The sequence below is a fragment of the Melitaea cinxia genome, chromosome Z (genome assembly GCF_905220565.1).
Source record: "Melitaea cinxia chromosome Z, ilMelCinx1.1, whole genome shotgun sequence".
NCBI lineage: Eukaryota > Metazoa > Arthropoda > Insecta > Lepidoptera > Nymphalidae > Melitaea > Melitaea cinxia.
The window spans coordinates 2,935,568-2,956,550 of record NC_059424.1 but is presented as its reverse complement, the minus strand read 5'-3'; the positions used below and the strand labels follow the sequence as shown (position 1 = coordinate 2,956,550).

Here is a 20,983-nt window from a genome sequence, read left to right as displayed (position 1 = left end):
GCTTACACGGAAAATATAACTAAATGTATAATTCTTAAAATTCAGTTCACTTCATTATGCTTAGTTTTATCGGAAATTTGCCAATTAACTTAAAACTTATTACTGTTAAATAAAGATGCAAATTAAAAATTCTGTTAATTTCTACTAGAATGAAATTAAATTTCACAGCATATACATTAAACGAAAAAAAAACCAGTACTTGAAATTATTTTGAAACAACAGAAACGTCTACTCTAATCAATGAACCATTCCAACTTTGTGTAAGGGTAAAAAAAAATTAAACTGTTTTTCATCAAGACGAAGCGAATGGCTATCTTGAGGGATCGGTAATTTATTTCAGACTGTACAGGACTGCTTGGATGTTCGTTGGTGGTGCGTTGTGGAGTCGAATGGTGTGACTCACTATTCGACACCGTCGTACTGTTCTCGCTATCCTCCCCCTCCACATTCCGAATTGCGGAACCCCTTGCCCTTCCTTACCGTTGGACACTGCAGAGGTAAGAATACAAAAAAAAGTACTTTTTGTAAAACATTTCTAAGCTACAAATTTGTCATAATACTATTTGTCTCTACAAACAAATGATAAAGAGTTATTGACAAAGAACAGCTCTTGGATTGCGTTATAAATTTATTTTAACAGACGAAGGGATTTACGAGTGGTGCCATCCGATCGCGATAGCAGACGGCGAACAACTTTTGCAACTTACCGGCGATGTTACTGTCAAGTTGCGCGTGCGCACCCACCCGCATTCAACACTCGTTGAGCTACAGGATGTTGACCAAGTATAATATTCAAATACTATTTATTTTGCTAACATACAAAAACATACATTCAGTTTTAATGCCAATAACTAAAATGGTTAACAGTTTAACAAAATACCTATACAGAAGGAATATACATAGGTCTTAACAGGAATAATTCCTATAATACCTACATATAAGATGAAGCCTATACCAAGCAATCGGACTCTTATTAGTTTTCTCAGTACCATACTGTACAGTACTACATTTTTTTTTTAATTATTGCAAAAATACTGCTAATGAAAATGTAACAGTATGCATTTTGAGTATTTTTGTATTCTACATATATGTATATGTAACCCCATTTTTCGTATTCAAAAATTAGACAATAGAAAAAAATGGTAATATTTTTCTCAGAACGATATATCGGCTAGCGACATCAGACGTCGACTGCTCGGCGCCTTCGAAGAAGACACTTTTCAACTAAACGTAAGTTTAAATTAATTGAAAGACCGACTAATATACGAACATCTATATATATATATATATATATATATATATATAGATGTTCTGTACCCCCCTGGTAGTAAACAATTCTGGTCTCTGTCGAAGGCAGTAGAGTCCAATTTCTGCCGCCATACATTGCCTCCTCTGCAGAAGCCTGATGGTTCGCTAGCTCACTCGGCAGTGGAAAGGGCAAACTTGTTTGCATCTCTCTTTGCGAGCAATTCGCGTCTTGACGCTAGCTCTACACAATCACCATCCTTGCCTCGATGTGACTCTTCTATGCAAGAGATTACGATCCACAATAAAGAGGTCCGTAGAGTTTTGCTGAACCTTGACGTGAATAAGACTAGTGGACCTGACGGTATACCTGCGCGCGTCCTAAAGGCCTGTGCACCTGAGCTGTCTCCTGTTCTCACGCGCCTGTACCGCCTCTCTCTTCAAACTAGAACGGTGCCAAAATCTTGGAAGCTGGCTAATGTGCAGCCAGTGCCCAAAAAGGGTAGCCGAGTGAATCCCTGCAACTACCGACCAATCGCCATCACCTCCATGCTCTGCAAAGTCATGGAAAAGGTACTTAACAGCAAGTTGCTGAACTACCTAGAGGACAATGAACTCCTCAGTGACCACCAATACGGCTTTCGTCAGGGGCGGTCTACTGGAGATCTTCTGGTGTATGTCACACACTGCTGGGGCGAAGCCATTGAGAAACATGGTGAGGCACTCGCTGTATCACTAGATATCTCGAAGGCCTTCGACAGGGTTTGGCACGCAAGTCTCCTTAGCAAACTTCCTGCTTACGGCATCCCTGTTGACTTTTGTAGCTGGATTTCAGACTTTTTGAGTGAACGGTCGATCAGAGTGGTCGTGGACGGCTGCTCCTCTGACCTGATGGATATAAACGCCGGCGTCCCTCAAGGTTCTGTTCTCTCTGCAACTCTTTTCCTGCTCCATATTAACGACATGCTACGACCAGGCATTGTTGGATACGCAGATGACAGTACGATTGTTGAGAGATATTTGTCCAGCGCAAAAGACAGCAGGGACGTAATACGTTCTCAGAGAGAGGCCATGGTGGAACGAACAAATTCAATACTGGAGCAAGTATCCCAATGGGGTGATTGCAACCTGGTCACGTTCAACGCCGCCAAAACGCAGGCCTGTTTATTCTCCACCAAACGGAGTCCTTTCAACTTGACTCCTACTTTCCGTGGTACACCTGTCCCTGTGTCCGATACCCTCGACCTCCTTGGCATAGAGTTGAATTCTAACCTCAACTTTGGCAATTACATTGAGTCCAAAGCGCAAACTGCGGCCAGAAAGCTTGGCATCTTAAATAAGGTTAAGCGATATTTCACGCCTAAACAGCTTCTTACGCTATACAAAGCTCAAATCCGATCGTGCATGGAATATTGTAGTCACTTGTGGGATGGCTCAGCTAAATATCAACTCGCCACACTGGACTCAGTGGAACGCAGAGCCAAGCGGCTTATCGGTAATGCCAGTTTGGTGAAATCTCTTCATACTCTGGCTCACCGAAGAAAGGTTGCCAGTCTAACGGTCTTTTACAGGTTGTACTTTGGAGAGTGTGCCCTGGAGCTGCACGAGCTCATACCCCCATCTCCTTTCTTCCATCGGACTTTCAGACGTACCGCGGGCTTTCATTCCTACCTGATTGATATACCTTTCATACGTACAAAGCGCTTCGAATCATCTTTTTTAATGCGCACAGCCAAGGAATGGAATTCCCTGCCGGCGTCTGTATTTCCGAGTTCATATAACCCGAACATATTTAAAGCGCGAGTGAACAGGCTTCTTCTGGGCGAACTCGCTCCATCTTCGACCTCGTCTGTGCTCTAGGGCTAGACTGAGGTCAAGAGTAAGCCCATATCGTAATAAAAAAAAAAAAAAAAAAAATATATATATATACGTTGGAGCGGTCAATTTTTGATATGATATTCAAAAATGTTTATATATATATATATATATATATATATATATATATATATATATATTAATACGTGAAGCATAAACTTTGTACCCCTTTTTACGAAAATTACGCGGACGGAGGAGTATGAAATTATTACACTTAGAGTTTATATAGAGAAGGAGTGCAGGGTACTAATTTTTTTTTAATTATGCATAAAAACATATTAAATCAATAAAAAAAAATTACACACACTACCATGTATTTGACGTATACACAAGCATATTATACTCTTTTGTTGATTTTCAAAGTCTGTAGTCAAATTGAAAATGTAAAAAAAAGGTTCTTTATTTTATTTTTATTTTTTTTGTTTGGTTTTATTAATTAAACTTTTTTCATTTTGGTCGATTTTCGACCACCAGGCGAACACTAGTATATATTATTAGTATGTATAATACAGGCATTCAATTGATGACATTGGAAACAGTCTTGTGTGTACATTAGACATCAGAGAAAAAATGAATGAGTAACACAGAAAAGTATAATTCTACGAACATCAACGTCAACGTCAAAGTACTTTCATCATTTCAGTCCATCGCAGTCCACTGCTGGACATGGCCTCCACAAGTTCTCGCCAAAAATGCCGTGAACTCCTGTGTGTTGCCCGTAGTGACCACATTGGGCAGGCGGGTTGGTGACCGCAGCCCTTTGTCGCGCCGATGACGCCGCTGTCCGTCTTCGGCCTGTGTGTTTCAAAGCCAGCAGTTGGTCGGTTATCCCGCCACCGGTCGGCTTTTTAAGTTCCAAGATGATATTGGAACCGTGTTATCCGTTGGTCGCCTCTTACGACACCTACGGGAAGGGAAAGGGAGGACATATTCTTACCTCCGTAGCCCTCACAAAGTACTTTATTAAGGTTTAAAATTCTCAACAATATGTATGTATATGAGAGTTATAAAGCTTTCACGTCCACTATCGACACTTACTTCAAAATGGGACTTTAAAATGATAATTTCGATAAGTCCTTTATAAGTAAACGTTTTATTATTACAAGTGTAATTAATACATTATTTTCATTTTTCATTTCACAGAAAGAACCGCGCTCCGCGGACGATGAATATCGTCGACTGAGCGCAGATAGCAAACGAAGTAAATATATTTTAAGTTTTTATATACGTCAAGTTAATAATTTTATAAACACTAATTTAAAACAACTTTTTTATCGGTAATTGCAGTTTTTTTTTTGTAATTTTGTGTAATGTCATTTAAAAATATTTAACAACCTTGCAGCCTAATTATCACAGCTGTAACGAAAAAATATCGTTCATAAAAATTAAATTCATTCAAAAATATTACTTTAAAATTACTCGTTGCGACGCGTAAAGTAAAATCCATTTCTAAGATTTACGTCTTTAATTACATTTGTAATATAAGAAAATTGCATAAATCGTTATCTAATTAATTTAATTGATTTCATTAGCAGGGTCCTTGTCTGGAGTGAGTGTAGCCGAGGACGTCGGTCTAGTGGCGACTCCGAATAATCCTTCGACGTCTCAACAAGTAACTATCTTAAAAGTGTGTGTTGTTAAGAAATAACGCAATATTTAAAAATATATTTCCCCTTGCTCCCAAGAGACATTGCGTGGTAAAACGTCACTCAGTGAAGGTCGCATTCTCTGTCACTGCTCAACGTTACCGTTTCAAACGATTTCACCCATCGTATTTTTGAAGTAAGACTTCCTTACGCACGCTTGACTTTAGGAGTAAGCGGGTGAATTCGTGACGAGAGCGTTACGAAAAATGAGATCGGGCGAGACGAACGGAAGTTGAGAGGGAATTATAAGTTACGTGGAGCTAAAAAAGTTTTAACTTCAGTCGTGTAGTCTAACTCACACACACGCACTTGTTATTTTATTTGAATAAACTTCAAAAAGTGAGAGTTTGTTTGTGTGTTTACAAAAATGAGAAACAACGCCACGCCAGGAAAATATCATTCATTCATTACAACTCAGGCACTCTACAAATAAAGCTTGTTTTTTTTTAATTTCAAATAAAAAAATAAACAAACTATATGTTAATTTCTTAGTTTCTAGAAAACGACTTGTTCAAACTTGTACCGCTCGTGATCGAAACGTATCCTTTTATGAATATAGGAACTGAGTTTTAATCAATTACAGAACGTATAGTTTATACAACAGAGATTGACATAAATTTTATGAGTAGGCGAAAAATACCTATGTCTAGCATTGGTATGTTACTGGCTGAATTTATATTATGTATAATGGTTTATACAGGTTCAATATCAGCAAGCGACGATGACCTCAACCACAAACAAAGCAGATGATTCGTCCCTCTTAAAACTGTCAGGGACAGCGCGTGATGACGTCACACGTAAGTCGAAATTTTTAACTTTTATTACACAAGAAGATTGATTAAGTGGCCTTCAAAGACTGATACAAAGCTTTATTCAATATATTGACTGTATAGAATAAAAGTAACTTTATTTCAAAGATACAGTAATTCACATATTTACAATTCACGACTTGAGTAAATATTAATAATAGTAAATATATGAATAGTACTCCTTTTTACTTGTATACGACAAGAACTTTTTAAACTTCCGATTTCATTACGATTGTGTATCTATACTAATATTATAAAGTAGAAGAGTTTGTTTGCTTGTTTGAACGCGCTAATCTCAGCGACTACTGAACGATTTGAAAAATACTTTCAGTGTTAGATAGATAGCCCTTTTATCTAGGAGGGCTATAGGCTATATATTATGACGCTATGACTAATAGGAGCGGAGCACCAATGAAGAATGTTTCAAAATCGGGTTTGTTTTTCCTTTTGAGAGCTTCAGCTACGTGCCCTGCATAAACAGTAAAAGTTTTACAAAAATCATGTATGACAGAATTGTTTCTATTCCACGCGGACGAAGTCGCAGGCAGAAGCTAGTAGAGTATAAAGTCGACTTCAAAAAGATGTATCAAGATGAAACCTATATCAAATATTAAGTTATATGTCAAGGATCAGAACTTAAAAATACTTTCCTGGAGGATAACTATAAAAACTGCATCCAATTTAACCAAACTATCATTACATATAGATAGACAAAAATTCTGTTTTAATAAAATAAAAAAAATATTAAAATTGTAAAAATGAATTAAATATTTGTTTTTTTTTTTTTTTTTTTTAAGAATTGACGTTAGTTTGATTTTTTCTTTGCACGTACATAATTTATTATTATTATTTACATTTTTTTTTTGTTTTACGAAGAATTTAAATAATAATTATTATACAAAATGATCCACAGAGGCGTATAAAAACGAGATATACAGCGCTACGACAGTCGCCCGCAAAGACTCGACCGATTTGTCTGAAACCTCATATCTATTGGATGCTGTGTCCGAAAAAGGTTTTATTTTATTTTATTTTATTATTATTATTTTTTTTTGTTTGCAAACTTTTTGCTTAAATGTTGTATAGTTTATATAATTATTTATTTTTTCAACTTAATATGATACTGCACTATGAAAAATACTTGTCATATCGCTAAATACCAATTTTCCAGACAACCTTGTTGTTTTATTTTTAAATTAAAATAAAAAATCAGCACTGCTACTTTGCTCGCCAGATCGTATTGGATTTATAAAATCAATTTAATGCGACTCTTACAACACGCCATAAATCAAAATTTCAAAACAATGCGAATAAAATCACCCAAACCATTCGTACATGAGACAATAGTAAACAACCAATAAAAATATTGACAACTTAATTAGAACTGTGAATAGGAATGAGTTTATTGAAATAGTTCTAGTTGGATATAAAACTACGAAATAGGAATTATATATAAGATATATGTATGTAAGAAATTGAATATGTACTCGTATATTCTAGTTTACGTTTATTACACATACTATACATTACTTATATAAATATGTCCACGCAGATTGGTCCGACGGTAACGAGGTGTGGCCAGAGAAAGAGCGATTTAGATGTCTCGTGACCAGCATCGTAGTAACCGTGGGCGCTAGTTCCGACGAGTTACCGTTACTTGCGTTGCATATGCAGCGCGTTTCTGTACTCGTACAGGCGGATGCCAGGGTAAGACTTATTTACAATTACTACTGCACAAGTTTGGTAACAGTCTTTATTGACATAAGAAGGTAGTTACTCGTAAAATCGTTGAACAGTTTTAATATATTTTTATTTTATAGACGCATTGTTCCAGTGGAATTAATTCACATGCCAATATATTTCACGATTTAGCCTTTAACATCCCACTGCATCAATTCATCAATTTCATTTCATTTCAATTTCATTTCATCATTCTCGTCACTATTTCTGATTCTTCCATCACATGTAGCTTATTGCCAAATTAATATTATTTTTTTCCAAAAAAAAAAAACAGAAAACGAAATCAACACTATCAGTAGCAGACGTACAAATCGACAACGCCCAATATGAAACGGAACAATATGACTTTGCGGTTGTGGCCACTACTAGAGCGGAAGTGACGTCTGTGGATCGCTGGCCAGCTCTCTGGGGGATGTTTAATGAGAGACTATCGACTCTCGCCTCTAAAGCAAGGCTGTACCTCAGGACCTGTCATGATCGGTGGATAGCTGCGAATCGCGAATATCAAGGTGAGATAGTTTTCTTATATAAATTGTACAAACTGTGCCCCGCGGTCTCATCCGCGTTAATTTGGGGAAAAAAAACGTACTAAAATGTATCTATATGGTATGTAGCCTTCGTTATTGGACTATCTAAAACAAAAACAAACAAAAAAATCAATTTGAACCAATAGTTCATGAGATTACTGCGTTCCAACAAATAAACGAACAAACTCTTTAGCTGTTTGATATTAGTATACATAACATTTATTATTTATTTTTTATTGAACGACCTTCAAGTTATCCCTACTAATATTATAAATGTGAATATTAGTTTGTTTGTTACGCTTTCACGCGAAAACTACTTAACTGATCATCATGAAACTTTGTAAATATATTCTTGGATGTATTAGAAGTAACATAGAATACTTTTTAGTAAATTAAAATTCAATGCGAGTGAAGCCGCGGGTAAAAGCTAGTTTCATTATAATTTATCTTTAGTCCTTTGAATATTGCATTATATTGTATTCCAAATTTTTTTTTTAATTTATTAATTAAGAAAACCAACAGCGTTACAGTTAATACATACTATAAACAATTACAAAAAATAAGACCAATAACAGGTTTCCCTTTATAATACTTATAAGTATAGTTACGTTGTTGCATTCGAACCAATCGGATGGCGTGCTTACAAATAGTCACAGCTATGGTTCAATTTTTTACTATTCAATAAATTTATACGAGTATTATATATGAAGGACAGCGTGTTTATCGATGTTTCAATATGTATACATAATAATGTTTTTTATCATATAATAAAAAGTTATTTTAATAATATTCATTAGTTAATTAAACAGGTATTAGGCAGATATATTATTAGTGTCATCGCACAGTGTAGTGTGTGGATTAGGAGTTGACGCCCTAGCCCTACGATGTCAATATCTTGGGATCGGTATATGTGATATATGCGACCACTTGGGAGCGTTAGCTAGCAATAGTGTCTCGATAGCTAAAGATTCAAAAGTATTTAGCGAAAATCGCGCACATTTATTTTACTGACTTAAAATTCATTGTCTTTCTGAATGCAAAGTTGCTTGTATTGAATTATTTTTTTTTTTTGTGTAAGCTCTGATTGGACAATAGCTGACCAGGCGTATAATTTTAATTGTCAATTTTCTGCATTCTTTTCTTTTATTCCGTTAAAAACAGCTACAGAATATCAAAAAAATTTCAAAAAAAAGGACCTATTTTTTCTATCTGTTTTTTAAGGATTGATGATTCACATAGTACTTAAATAATAATTATGCTAAATATTTTAACAGAACTAACAGAGTTGGAACTACTCCTGGGTCCGTTGGGTCTCTACATAGAGGACGCGTACGTCGCATCGGCCCTCGAGCTCATACACCTCGCCGCACCCTCTACCGCTCAGACATCGGAATCCACGGCAATAACCGAAATTAATACTCTACAGAATCCACTAAGATTGAGAAAACTGCTATTCCATCCTCTCGACTTGACCTTAACACTACATACTGCGGTAAATATAAGTCATACATTTTTATTATTTTCCTTATATCCTTATGTTTAGGCAGACAAAATTACGTAGTCGCTTGTTTATAAATTAAATAAAAAATGAGTATGCTTTAGACCACACGACTGAAGTAAAACTCTACTACTAACTCACTATCTAACTTATATCTCCCTCTAAACTTCCGTTCGCCTTGCCCGATCACACCTATCGTAACGCCCTCGTCACGCATTCACCAGCTTACTCCCAAGTCAAGCGTACGTAAAGAAGTTTTCACTTGCAGTAAGTAACCATTCCCGATCATCTAAGAGTTTTATAGCAGTAAATAAAATCTGTATACATATAATTATATGCGTCATGACATTGCTCTGATGTAGTGTGTACAACACCAGCGATTCCTGGTTTGATTCCCGCTCGTGATGGATATTTGTATTTGTCCGAATATTTCTATCCGATCTGGAAGCCTGTCCTTGAGGGTCTCCCCACCGTGCCTCGGAGAACACGTGAAGTCGGTCCTGGTTTTTATCATCGACACCTAATGGCAATCGTTACTCATATAGGGAACATATCCGCCAACCCGCAGTGAAGCAGCGTGGTGGATTAAGCTCTGACTTTTCTTTTACATGGAGAAGGAGGCCTGTGCCCAGCAATGGACTGTTACAGACTGAATCGATCGATCATTACAACCATTTAAAAAAATAAATCACGAACCGAGCAAGCGTGAAAGTGATGAAAAAGTTTTTACTTGTTTAGGTAATTACTTAAATGTAAATCGAGACCTAATTTACAGTACAGCGGTTTACACAGATGTATTACAAACAAACAAGTATCACACCATTACAGTGATATATTAATTCTTTAGTAATTTCATAATGGAAGCTTTGTTATACATATATATATAATTATTGTAGGTACGAATGTACATAGCGCTCGATGAAAGTCCCTTGCGTCTGAGTGCTTTCCAGTTACAAGACGTGATGACGTCATCAGAAAGACTGACGCATGCGCTCACAGTACATTATCTCTCCGCAGCTATACTTGGTGCAGGTAAGATTTATTTTAGCCACCTAAAAACCTACCTCTTTTCTCCTTCTATACCTATGGGGCTTCTTTTCATCTCTTTTACGTTGGTACTCCCTTTTAATAGGATTTACACGATCGTAGCTAATTGTAATTGTGATTTAGCCCAGTGAATCAATCTTATAGGCCTATAGGGAATCAAACCGGTACTAACAAAAACTATTTTTTTTTTAATGTTTTTATGGGCATATTTTACATACCTATCGACTCACAGGTTTCACGGTCCAATAAAATTTTGGAGACGTGTAATTTTTTGTTATTTCTTTATTTTTATTATGTTGGTTTGTGAAAACATTTTTTCACGTCATTGTAAACGTTTTGAAGTCATTGTCGATGATATTAACAGTAAAATAAGACAGAGTTACCTCAATAAAAAAATCTACATTTTTTTAATGATTCGATAAATTATTGTTCTGGTATATAAGCAACATTTATACATAAGATAATCTATTCCAGGATGGGTTGTAGGTGGCCTAGAATTACTAGGTGCTCCTGGAGCCCTAGCAGCTCGAGTGGGTAGTGCGGGGGGCGGAGTCCGGGGAGTCGCCTCGGCAGCCGCCGGAGCCCTACTTCGCTCATTAAGCTCTGCTGCCGGTTCACTAGCGAGAAACCTTGATTTACTCGCTGGTGACGATGAACACGCTAAGAGAGCTGCAGCAGCAAGGTACAAGTTTATACTTATTAGTATCATATGTGTATTATACTATAAAATTGAATAGTTTGTTTGTTCGAACACAACAACTTAGGATGTGATCAAGTTTTTGAAAAAGGTTATGAGTAAGAAGTAACTTGAATTAGATGCTTAAAAAAATTCATGTAATTGTTGACTATTGCTGTTTACTTTTACCGAGTAGAATAAAAGTGTGTTATATGTTATTTAATAGAAAACATATCTGTAAGAGGTTATTTTTAACCATAATTCATTATTTTCAGGCGACGACCACCACCAAATCTCATGGCGGGTCTAGTGGCTGGAATCACCAATTTTGCTATTAATCTTCTTGGTAAGTAAGATATGGATAGTGTCTTAGAGATACCAACTTGGTGAAATAACTGGACTCGTGTATTGATTAAAATAATTAAATATGGCAATATGGTTGAAACTTGTTTGCTCAAAATTGTATACACATCGCCACTTTAATGTATTTCCTATCATTCGCCATATTTTAACTTCAGCTTCGTGTGACAGGTGCAGTAGGTGGTTTAGCCCACCATCCCCTGGTGGGAGTAGCGGTGGGTGAAAGTGAGAGTGGTGCGGCGGCTCTTAGGCGAGGCTTAGTCGGTGCTATTACTAAACCATTGAGTGCTACAGCTGACCTAGTAGCGTACGCTGGACATGGTCTTCTGACACAAACCGGTTGGGATCCTGTGCCTCAGGTACTATTATAATAACAATTTTTTAATATGTACGATTTTATTTTTGTGTTACCCACACATTAGGAATTCTAAACATTTTTGAATATCATATCAAAAATTGACCGCTCCAGCGGGGTTCGAACCCGCGCCTCCGACTGACCTTGTCGGCGCTCTAGCCAATTAAGCTATGGAACGATATACCCGCTAGAACGAAATCCTTGATATGATGATTTTTATTTTCGGTTTAAGCGAACCGTGGCGCCGTCTATAGTGAGTTCTTTAGACCCGTAACTATTCAAAGTTTCATATTACAATAAATTTTTTATTAATATTATCAGATCTAGTTACTGCACTATCTAGGACTATTGACGCTTTCTGGATGACAGTTTTGAGTGTTGAGCTCACTAATAAAGTTTGTCAAATTGTTTTTTTTTTCCGTTATTTATTATTTCGTTAGTTAACATTTAAAGGCTATGAACTAAAATACCATAGCGAATTGTGTTCGATATTATTCTTAAAAGAACTGCTTCATACTCAGCCGTAGGACATAAATAGACTATCGTTGTATTATGTATTTATGATTATATGTATATGTTCTTACTATTTAAATGTAAAACCTGTGCAATAAAATGCATGACATACTAAAATACAGAAAAAAATATTTCAATATTACATACTATATATTACAGAAAAATATCGACTGTCCCTACGTATAATATCGAAATTGAAAAAGGCACTTTACATTTTTTACGCTGAATGATTTGTTAAGTATCGATATTGAGTATAAGCTCATGAAAAATGTGATTTTATGTGTATTTTATAGCGTATTTTTCTCGTGTATTTCATTTTATCGTGTATTTTTCTTCTCTTTTTTCTTTGAAAATATACATAAAAAGTAGTTTTTCATGCAATAAAAAAATAGAAAATTTTCAGTTTCGATACTGTACGTAGGGACAGTCGATATTATGGTTGTGTATTAGTATTTCATGAGCCGGTTTTTCGAGTTTAAGTGTCTTTGAAAATATTACAATTTCCATATTTATTTTACATCAATAGCCGAAGGCGGGAACCGTCCGTTCTCTAGAGGAGATAAGCATCCCAAGTGGCTGGAGACGAGATTGTGTTCGATGGGGCTTTCGTTTCGCGGAACTGGGTGTCCTCACCGGCTTCGAAGCTGAACTCGATGGCACTCCTGTACAACTGCTCTTCACGCATAAGGTATGTACTCATATCCAACTTCTGGGCATGTCTCCTCTATGTAGGAGAAGGATCTGACCTTAATCCACCACGCTACTATCGCTATCAGACGTCTATGATAATAACCGGGACCGACTTCAAGTGTTCTCCGAGTCACGGTGGGGATAACCACAACCATAGACAACCGGGCGGGAAATATTTGTATGAATACAAATATCCATCCCAAGTTAGGATGGGGATGTGTAGCACAGATACTATTTATAAGGAGCATATCAGTTTTAAGTAAGAAGCAAGAAGCAAGAATTTTCAATTTTTTTTTTCAATGGATACTTGTTCCGTATCTAAGTATCCAGTAAATTTGTCAACGAAAAGTTTTTTTTTTTTTTGTTGTTGTAATTCAGTGGCTTGTAGTGGCGTGCATAAAGTTTTTAGACATAAAAGGCAGTCAAAAAAAATTAATATCCCACTGCAATAGAGGCTTTTAGATAATTTCAAGAACAGACAAGTAAATTATTGGACACCTAAAGTGCATTTATACTTATAATAATGCAGGCATACAAATACACGTACAGCAACCAACTGATATTTATCAGACAAATCAGTTACTGGATAGACTGTGACCTCATAAGGCCGGCACTCTGATAATTTCGTTTCTGTCAAACATAAGAAATCATTGATAACACTATTAATTAGTTACGATTGTATGCTTAATGAAAGTACTTGTTTATTTATTAATAAATGAAAAATTATAACGACATTGTTATTTATATGTTAAATCGATACGCCTAGCCTGAAGAATTTTTAATTTATCCGTAAAATCGAATGTGTTTAATTTGGATGCACTATTTACTTTCATCAAACACACATCTCCGTTACATATTTCACAAGTAAACTTATTCATCACTAATATATTTAAATTTTCACTAATAACAAGAACGCACCATAGAGCAACACGGAGGGGAGAAGCCATTGCGTTTGTTACCGATACAAAACTGTCTGTCATTTTTTGCGGGAGGAAATTACAGACATTCACACTTTATCTAATTCCCACGCAAAAATAATCGTCTGTCACTACGAAACTCACACATACTAAATTAAAAACACACTTACATTTTTCACACACACATAGATACATTCTGTGTCATTACAGTATAATGACACGCCGCAACTACACTGATAAGTTGCTTACAGCCGTGGTTGTAACAACTGTCGATATGCATTATCGATAAATTCAAGTACTGGGTTAGGGAAATAAAGTTTTTAAAGTGATACACAGGTAAGATGTTATTATAAAAATTGACTTAATTTATTATATACTACAAATCAAACATCTTCGATTATAAAGAGTAAAGATTTGATTGTTTGTTTGTTAGCATTTAACAGGCTCCGAAACTACTGGACCGATTCAAAAAATTATTTCACCGTTGATAAGCTACACTTTCCCTGAGCGTCATAGGTTATACTATATTTTCAAAAATGTTAGGGATCCTTACTAAAACTCCAATAATGTAACCTAAGGGATAAAAATAACCTAAAAAATTCCTTACATTATGTGCGCTGCAAAAACTAATGATAATAGAAATATATGATGCAGTAAGACTTTGTAGAACACATCATTATCTACAATAATTGTATTTGCTTGCAAACGAAAAAAAAACTGTCTTCAATTACATGACAAGTAATACAATATACGTAATATATACGCGTTATCAAAGGTTACTCAAAAAGTTGTTATCAGATCTAAATTAAAAATCATCAAAATCGGTCCACCCAGTCAAAAGTTCTGAAGTAACATACATAAAAAAATACAGTCGAATTGAGAACCTCTTTCTTTTTGGAAGTCGGTTAAAAAGTGTCGCGACAGCATATGTCTAACTATTATAATTATGTCACAATACGTTTGGTGCAACGTTGTCGTGCCAAACAATGCTAGTCTACAATAAACGATTTAAAGTTAACATACATTTTGAGGAGTTGATGATGTACACGGTGATGTCAACGAATCGGGGATAGGGAGCGTAGCACTAATGGCATCATAAGATGATAGCTTGTCATCTGCTAGATTGAATGATTTGTTGATGACTCTGAAAGGATGGACATTGTTAATTTTCAAAGTTGATAAATCTAAGCTTCATTTCACTACTATGACTAAGATGAACCATATCTTGATTACTTTGTACGTGAGACAAAAAAAAACTTACGGGACAAAAACAGTGGGGCGTTAGTGTTGGTTTGGTGCCCTCGACTAATCCTTCTATTGTTCGCCAACACTTGAAAGATAGTGGTATTGATATGATCTGAACAAATTACACTATTTTTTCTGGGCGTCCAGGTTAATCTGTTATTACAATTTTTTTCCATGTATCCCTTAAATTTGAACTTTTAGAAAACCTGCCAAATTTTTATATAAAACATTATGGTCGTTGTTCACATTAAGTAATTCTAGTAAAATGTATTAATACTCATAATACGTGTATTATATTTAATACAATGCAATTTTATTATATAACTATGTTTATTAAAAAAAAGCTAGCAATATAATATTTTAAATAAATCAAAAATCTCATAAATGTCTGTCTCCTCTTTTGCCTTTGCCGTTTTTATCGATAACCATCTACAAACAAACCGGTAACAACACTATCGCTCGGCGACAGTGACTTCTCGGAAATAGACTCCGATCAGTCGCTGGAACGATCCGCATATTGTATGAGGGCGAGCGGCCTGTGTTGGTAAACAAATCGAGTCAACACGACCGATAATATTTGTAATTTTTAAGTTTAAAAAAAGGTTTAAAAGAAGTATACAAGTAATAATGTGATTAAAAAATACTTACGTATGAAAGGTAACGCCATGTTTTAGTAAATTTGACGTGGCAGATCTTTATTTGCAGCAAAAAACAGAACAATTTGGCATTTTTTGAAGGACGTTAATTAAATTGCGCAACTAGATTTAGTCTAGTGATCAGTGCGGCTGCAACTAGTTTTATTGTATGCATATGGCCATTTGGCCTTATACCTTGACAGAGGGGAATGCCTGTACATGGCTACTCCCCTCCGTGTTGCTCTTTGGAACGCACAAACGAAAAATTCAAAGCAAATTACTACTATTACGAAATTAATCTGTGGAACGTTGCGATTATGCGACTGTGTCAAAAATCATAATTATTGGTAAAAACGGTATCGAATTCAAGACAATTTGATTTGACAGGTTATTCTTAGGCTGTGCCTACTCTCATTGTTAAACCGACCAATGTTAAAAACACAATACTTTGTTCGTATTCCATATGACGCGCGACATTATAAAATTCCTCCTTCATCTCCTCCTTCGTCCTACTGTCATTTCTAACATTTTGTTAGCGATTGTAGGCAGAAGTTTCATAAAATGCCCGTCGTCAATTTGCGCGAAGCGCTGATATCGCATATATTACGGCGGGTTTTTGAGTTGAAGCGGATTTAAATTGAATTACGGTTTATGTCTTTTTTAAAAATATTTAATGTTCATGTTTTATATATCGTTTTTAGTAACATGACAAGGTAGGCAGTGCCTTTCTGACTATATGGAATGCACGCTACGGGTGGCTTGCAATTTTTACTAATCTCACAGCAGATTCTAAATTTTAATGCAGATTATTTTTTTAATAGTATTTAGTGAAGTGAATCCCATCTTGATTACGTCATAACTATTTTGTTTTTCAAATTATCCAATTATTCGAGTTAATGGAAAATACGATATAATATACAATAAATTGAAGTATAAATACAATTAAAGGCAAATGAAACCATAACATATTCGTGTTATTTGAAAGATTCTAATGTGTAGACGAATTTCAGTACTTGGTCATGATCGACGCGGAGACGGAAAGAATTTACGAAATGATTGACTTTAAATTCTGCACCATCGGACCGTACCAGAGTCATGTCATTGAGGTGAGTTGGAATTATTTTATTAGTATGATCTTTAAATAACGAGTCAATTGAATATAATATTAGCTGTGCACCGCTCTTTTACCCGCAATGATTTGAGGAAAAAAACATAAAAAGATCATATAGCCTATTTATAGCCTTCCTCGATTAATGGACTACCCAACAAAAAGAAATGTTCAATTTGAATCAGTTGTTGCTCATATTAGCGCGTCCAAACAAACAAACTCATCAGCTTTATAATATTAGTCAAAATCATCACAGCAGCCTTTCGCAGTTCACTGCTGGACATAGGCCTCCACAAGTTCTCGCCAAAAATGGTGTGAACTCACGTGTTTTGCCCATAATCACCACGCCGGGCAGGCGGGTGGTGACCAGACCTTTGTCGCACCGAAGACGCTGCTGCCCGTCTTCGGCCTGTGTGTTTCAAAGCCAGCAGTTGGATGGGTATCCCGCCATCGGTCGGCTTTAAGCTCCAAGGTTAACTGGTTGGAACTGTGTTATCCGTTAGTCGCCTCTCACGATACCCAATATAATATTAGTGTGTATTACAAATAATTAGTGAAACTTTTAAGTAGGAATTTTCGTTCGGATTCTTAGTCATCTCGACTTGCACTACTAGCACTACTTGCAGTGGACGACCATTCGCAGGTAATGATAACGGATTTACGAAACATATGGACATCATTACACAGTATAAAACAAAGTCGCCTCCGCTGTCTGTATGCTTAGATCTTCAAAACTACGCGACGGATTTTGACGCGGTGTTCTTTAGTAAATAGAGTGATTCCAGAGGAAGTATATATTATTATATTATTTATATGTATATACATGCATAATATAGTAGATTAACACTGATAGTTTTAGAGGTTTCTAATCTGATGTCGTAAATGAACATAATTTTTGCGCTTACATTGTAATTTTTTTTTTATATATTTTATATCAAGTATCAGCACTGCACATGTTATAATAAAGTAATACTAGTATAATTGTTACTTGTTGTAGCTATACGTTAAACAGAAGCGATCGCCGAGGTTGTCTGAATCGCGCGTCGTCGTTGATGAAGACAACGAAGTTCAGGTAAAATTGTATTCGCAAATATTTTATACACTTCATCTGAAAATCTACACAAACGGTACAATACATGGTATGGCACAGCAGAATTTAGCTTGGTTAAAATTTGGAGCAACCCGACTGGGAAGTCTACCTTCAATTAAGTGATCTAATCTATCTAATCTGTGTCTAAGTCTAGTGTGACTAGTGATTAAGGTTCGTTTAAGGATAGGGAATGCAATGCGGTCTGATATCGGACAAATATCCTCATTGAGGTAGAGCACAGCAGTAAATATCCTGCTCAAAATGAGGAACAGGCCGACCAGGTAGCAACTCGACCTTACAGAAGATTACAGCTAAATACCACTGTTCTCAAGTAATGTTCTGTTTCTGTTCCTGTGGTGAGCGAGGTAGCTAGAGGCGAGGTGTAGGGTCGGCAACCCGCTCGCAAAACTCCTGATGTTGCTGGCGTCCATAATCTATAGTATCCGCTTACAATCAGGCAAAACCTACGCTAGCTTACTTTATAGTATAGAAATACGATACGCTCAATTTTAGGCATGCAATTAAAAATGTTTTCGCTTTTCAGATAAGCGCGGCAGCTATGGCCAGGGTAGCGCGATATACGGGAGCAGAAGGCTACGATACGAATGAGACACGCCTACTAACGCTACTGCCTCCCCCCTCCACTGCGCATGCGCTCCGGGCCGTTTTATGTGCCGTACTACACGCTAATGTCGACACGCACTTCACTCTACTGTAAAAAAATAACAGATTGTTTTTATTTATTTATTTATTTTTTTTTAATTTAAACTCGGTAGTTCTGTAACCCAATTCTGTCACAACACAATGACTTATGTAGCCTCTAACGTCCCACTGCTGCGCGTATGGTTATTGTACTTGAGTCATAAACGAGGACTGTTTCTCTAAGAACCGGCGTCTTTTGTCAAGTACTTATTACAAACTTGTTATTTATTATTTAATTCATAATCACTTGTTAAGGTACAAGTAAGCGCTATAGGATTCGCAGAAACACTTGCCAGAGCTATTTAATTATTTGAATCACCAAACTGTGATTTTTCAATTTAATATTTTCTGTAATGCTGAAATTAAGAGCTATGATATGAGGGGCCACTGTTGAGGGCTCATTCAAAACGTCACAAATGGCTTTTGTAATTAAAACTAATATCTTTATTAATATCATAAGTAAAGACTATGATTAGAAATTAACCACTTATGACTTATCTAAAATACAACAGATTATTTTCAAATAGTCTAATTCTAATGTTGCTGAGAAAAAATCATATTTATACAATTAGTTTCAATATTTTATTTAATGCGACATTTACTATCATTTATCGCTGAAATAATGAACTGAATGTAGAACGTCAAAAATAGCCATTAACGGTGGCTTGCGCAGGCGCGTCTCAATTACTACTCTAAGCTGTATGTGTTCTGATATAAATTATATTATATAGAAAATAAAGAGTTATAAATTAAGTTATCATTCCATCGACTACAATCTGATTGATTGTGTTACGGTGATTGATTATATTAAATATGAAAATGATTTGGCAAGACATAGTACGTGAAATTTCTTAGTATACCTTTTATCCTGATTACAAAATGATAAATACTTTGAACTAAGTAAGTTAAATACTTCAAACTATTAAAAAATAGTATTTATTTTATTTTAGTAATAAAACTGTCAATTATAATGTTCGATAATTCTGTAAGTCGGTATGAGAATATGAAAGCCATTAGAACGAGAATTTATTGATACATGTTGCCAAGTATTGTATAGTATTTAGTTTCAACCGAGCGACTATAACTGTTTTCATGAGGTTTATTGTTTGTTCAGATAACTCACCTTTTTTTTATTTGTCATAAATAATAATTATATAAGTAAAAACAACATAATTCTTGTAAACTGGTATTGATTCCTAGAGATATTAAATGTATTGTCACCGCTTAGCGCCAATCACAAATCATAACTATAAATTGCTGTCCTAGAAATCTTCCATCACGTTTCAACACATAACTTTATAATGACTAAAGCAATGACTAAAGCGACGATCTTTTAAATATTCTTTCACATATTTAACTTACATTACATATCATTTGATGTCGTTTAAGTAATTAATTTAATGTTGTTAATAATATTTCTGTAAAACTACACTCAATATGTTTAGGTAATTTATAATAATAATAAAAAATGGTAATTTAAAAATAATTATAATCTTTTTTTATGTTACTTAAATATACATTTATTTTATTTTTCTTTGTGTATGTAATTGTATGTTTTTTTATAAATGTAATTTAAAAAAAATAATATTTTTATTTAATGTTAAATTGGCAACATCGTGAATTTTTGTAGAAATGTCATTGCACAAAAATAATTAATGTAAACTATTTGTTGTGAGTAATTTTAAATTCTACATGTTCTTAAATGTTCTAGCCGATGTTGTGCCCAAATCTATTTTAAACATTATTGTCTTTAAATGTTCGTCGGTGGTAAATAGTTACATAGTTCCAATACGTGTTTGTTCAGTATGTCTTCGGTGTCTCTTAGACCATTCCATACGTGTTAAGTGTTTGCTCTGGTTTTGCACTTATGTATTTTCATCCTACATTTTTGTGCCTACTTTTTATACTGTCTTAAGATTACTTACTAAATTACTAAACAAGAATTATATTAAAGGAATTTGGAATTGGATTCAAAGGAATTAAAATATTTTCATAATGGATATTACGAAATAATTGGAGTGACGACAATGGAAAAACGTTTCAAGGTGTGACCTATTAGGCTTAGATCTTTTTATTCTTTTCGTGATTAAGGAACCGTAAGACTAACTATAAATTAACAATTTTTATAACTTTTTTCAAACTATGCAATTTTTTTGCGTAATGGATCTATCAACGCGTTCAATATTGTATTACATAATATTTATATAAAATAATTATATGTTGACAAATAATTGTATATTTGTGTCCTAATATTACAAAGTCTGCACTGACCTCCAAAAATTATTGAAATTTACTTATTATTTTA

At 35.1% G+C, this 20,983-nt stretch overlaps 1 protein-coding gene across 1 annotated transcript in view; it reads left to right on the top strand.

The window, feature by feature from the left end:
* LOC123668488 (vacuolar protein sorting-associated protein 13B) overlaps positions 1-18,694 on the top strand; it is a 78,671-nt gene extending 59,977 nt beyond the window's left edge. Inside the window, exons 69-86 of the mRNA XM_045602220.1 lie at positions 341-497; positions 641-783; positions 1,159-1,242; positions 1,354-1,974; positions 4,264-4,321; positions 4,656-4,732; positions 5,467-5,563; positions 7,128-7,282; positions 7,590-7,824; positions 9,117-9,334; positions 10,237-10,372; positions 10,862-11,069; positions 11,339-11,409; positions 11,595-11,782; positions 12,818-12,979; positions 16,789-16,884; positions 17,884-17,958; positions 18,521-18,694. Of these exons, the coding sequence (XP_045458176.1) occupies positions 341-497; positions 641-783; positions 1,159-1,242; positions 1,354-1,974; positions 4,264-4,321; positions 4,656-4,732; positions 5,467-5,563; positions 7,128-7,282; positions 7,590-7,824; positions 9,117-9,334; positions 10,237-10,372; positions 10,862-11,069; positions 11,339-11,409; positions 11,595-11,782; positions 12,818-12,979; positions 16,789-16,884; positions 17,884-17,958; positions 18,521-18,694 (2,955 nt within the window). The remainder of the gene's footprint in view (positions 1-340; positions 498-640; positions 784-1,158; positions 1,243-1,353; positions 1,975-4,263; positions 4,322-4,655; positions 4,733-5,466; positions 5,564-7,127; positions 7,283-7,589; positions 7,825-9,116; positions 9,335-10,236; positions 10,373-10,861; positions 11,070-11,338; positions 11,410-11,594; positions 11,783-12,817; positions 12,980-16,788; positions 16,885-17,883; positions 17,959-18,520) is intronic.
* The last annotated feature ends 2,289 nt before the right edge of the window (positions 18,695-20,983 follow it).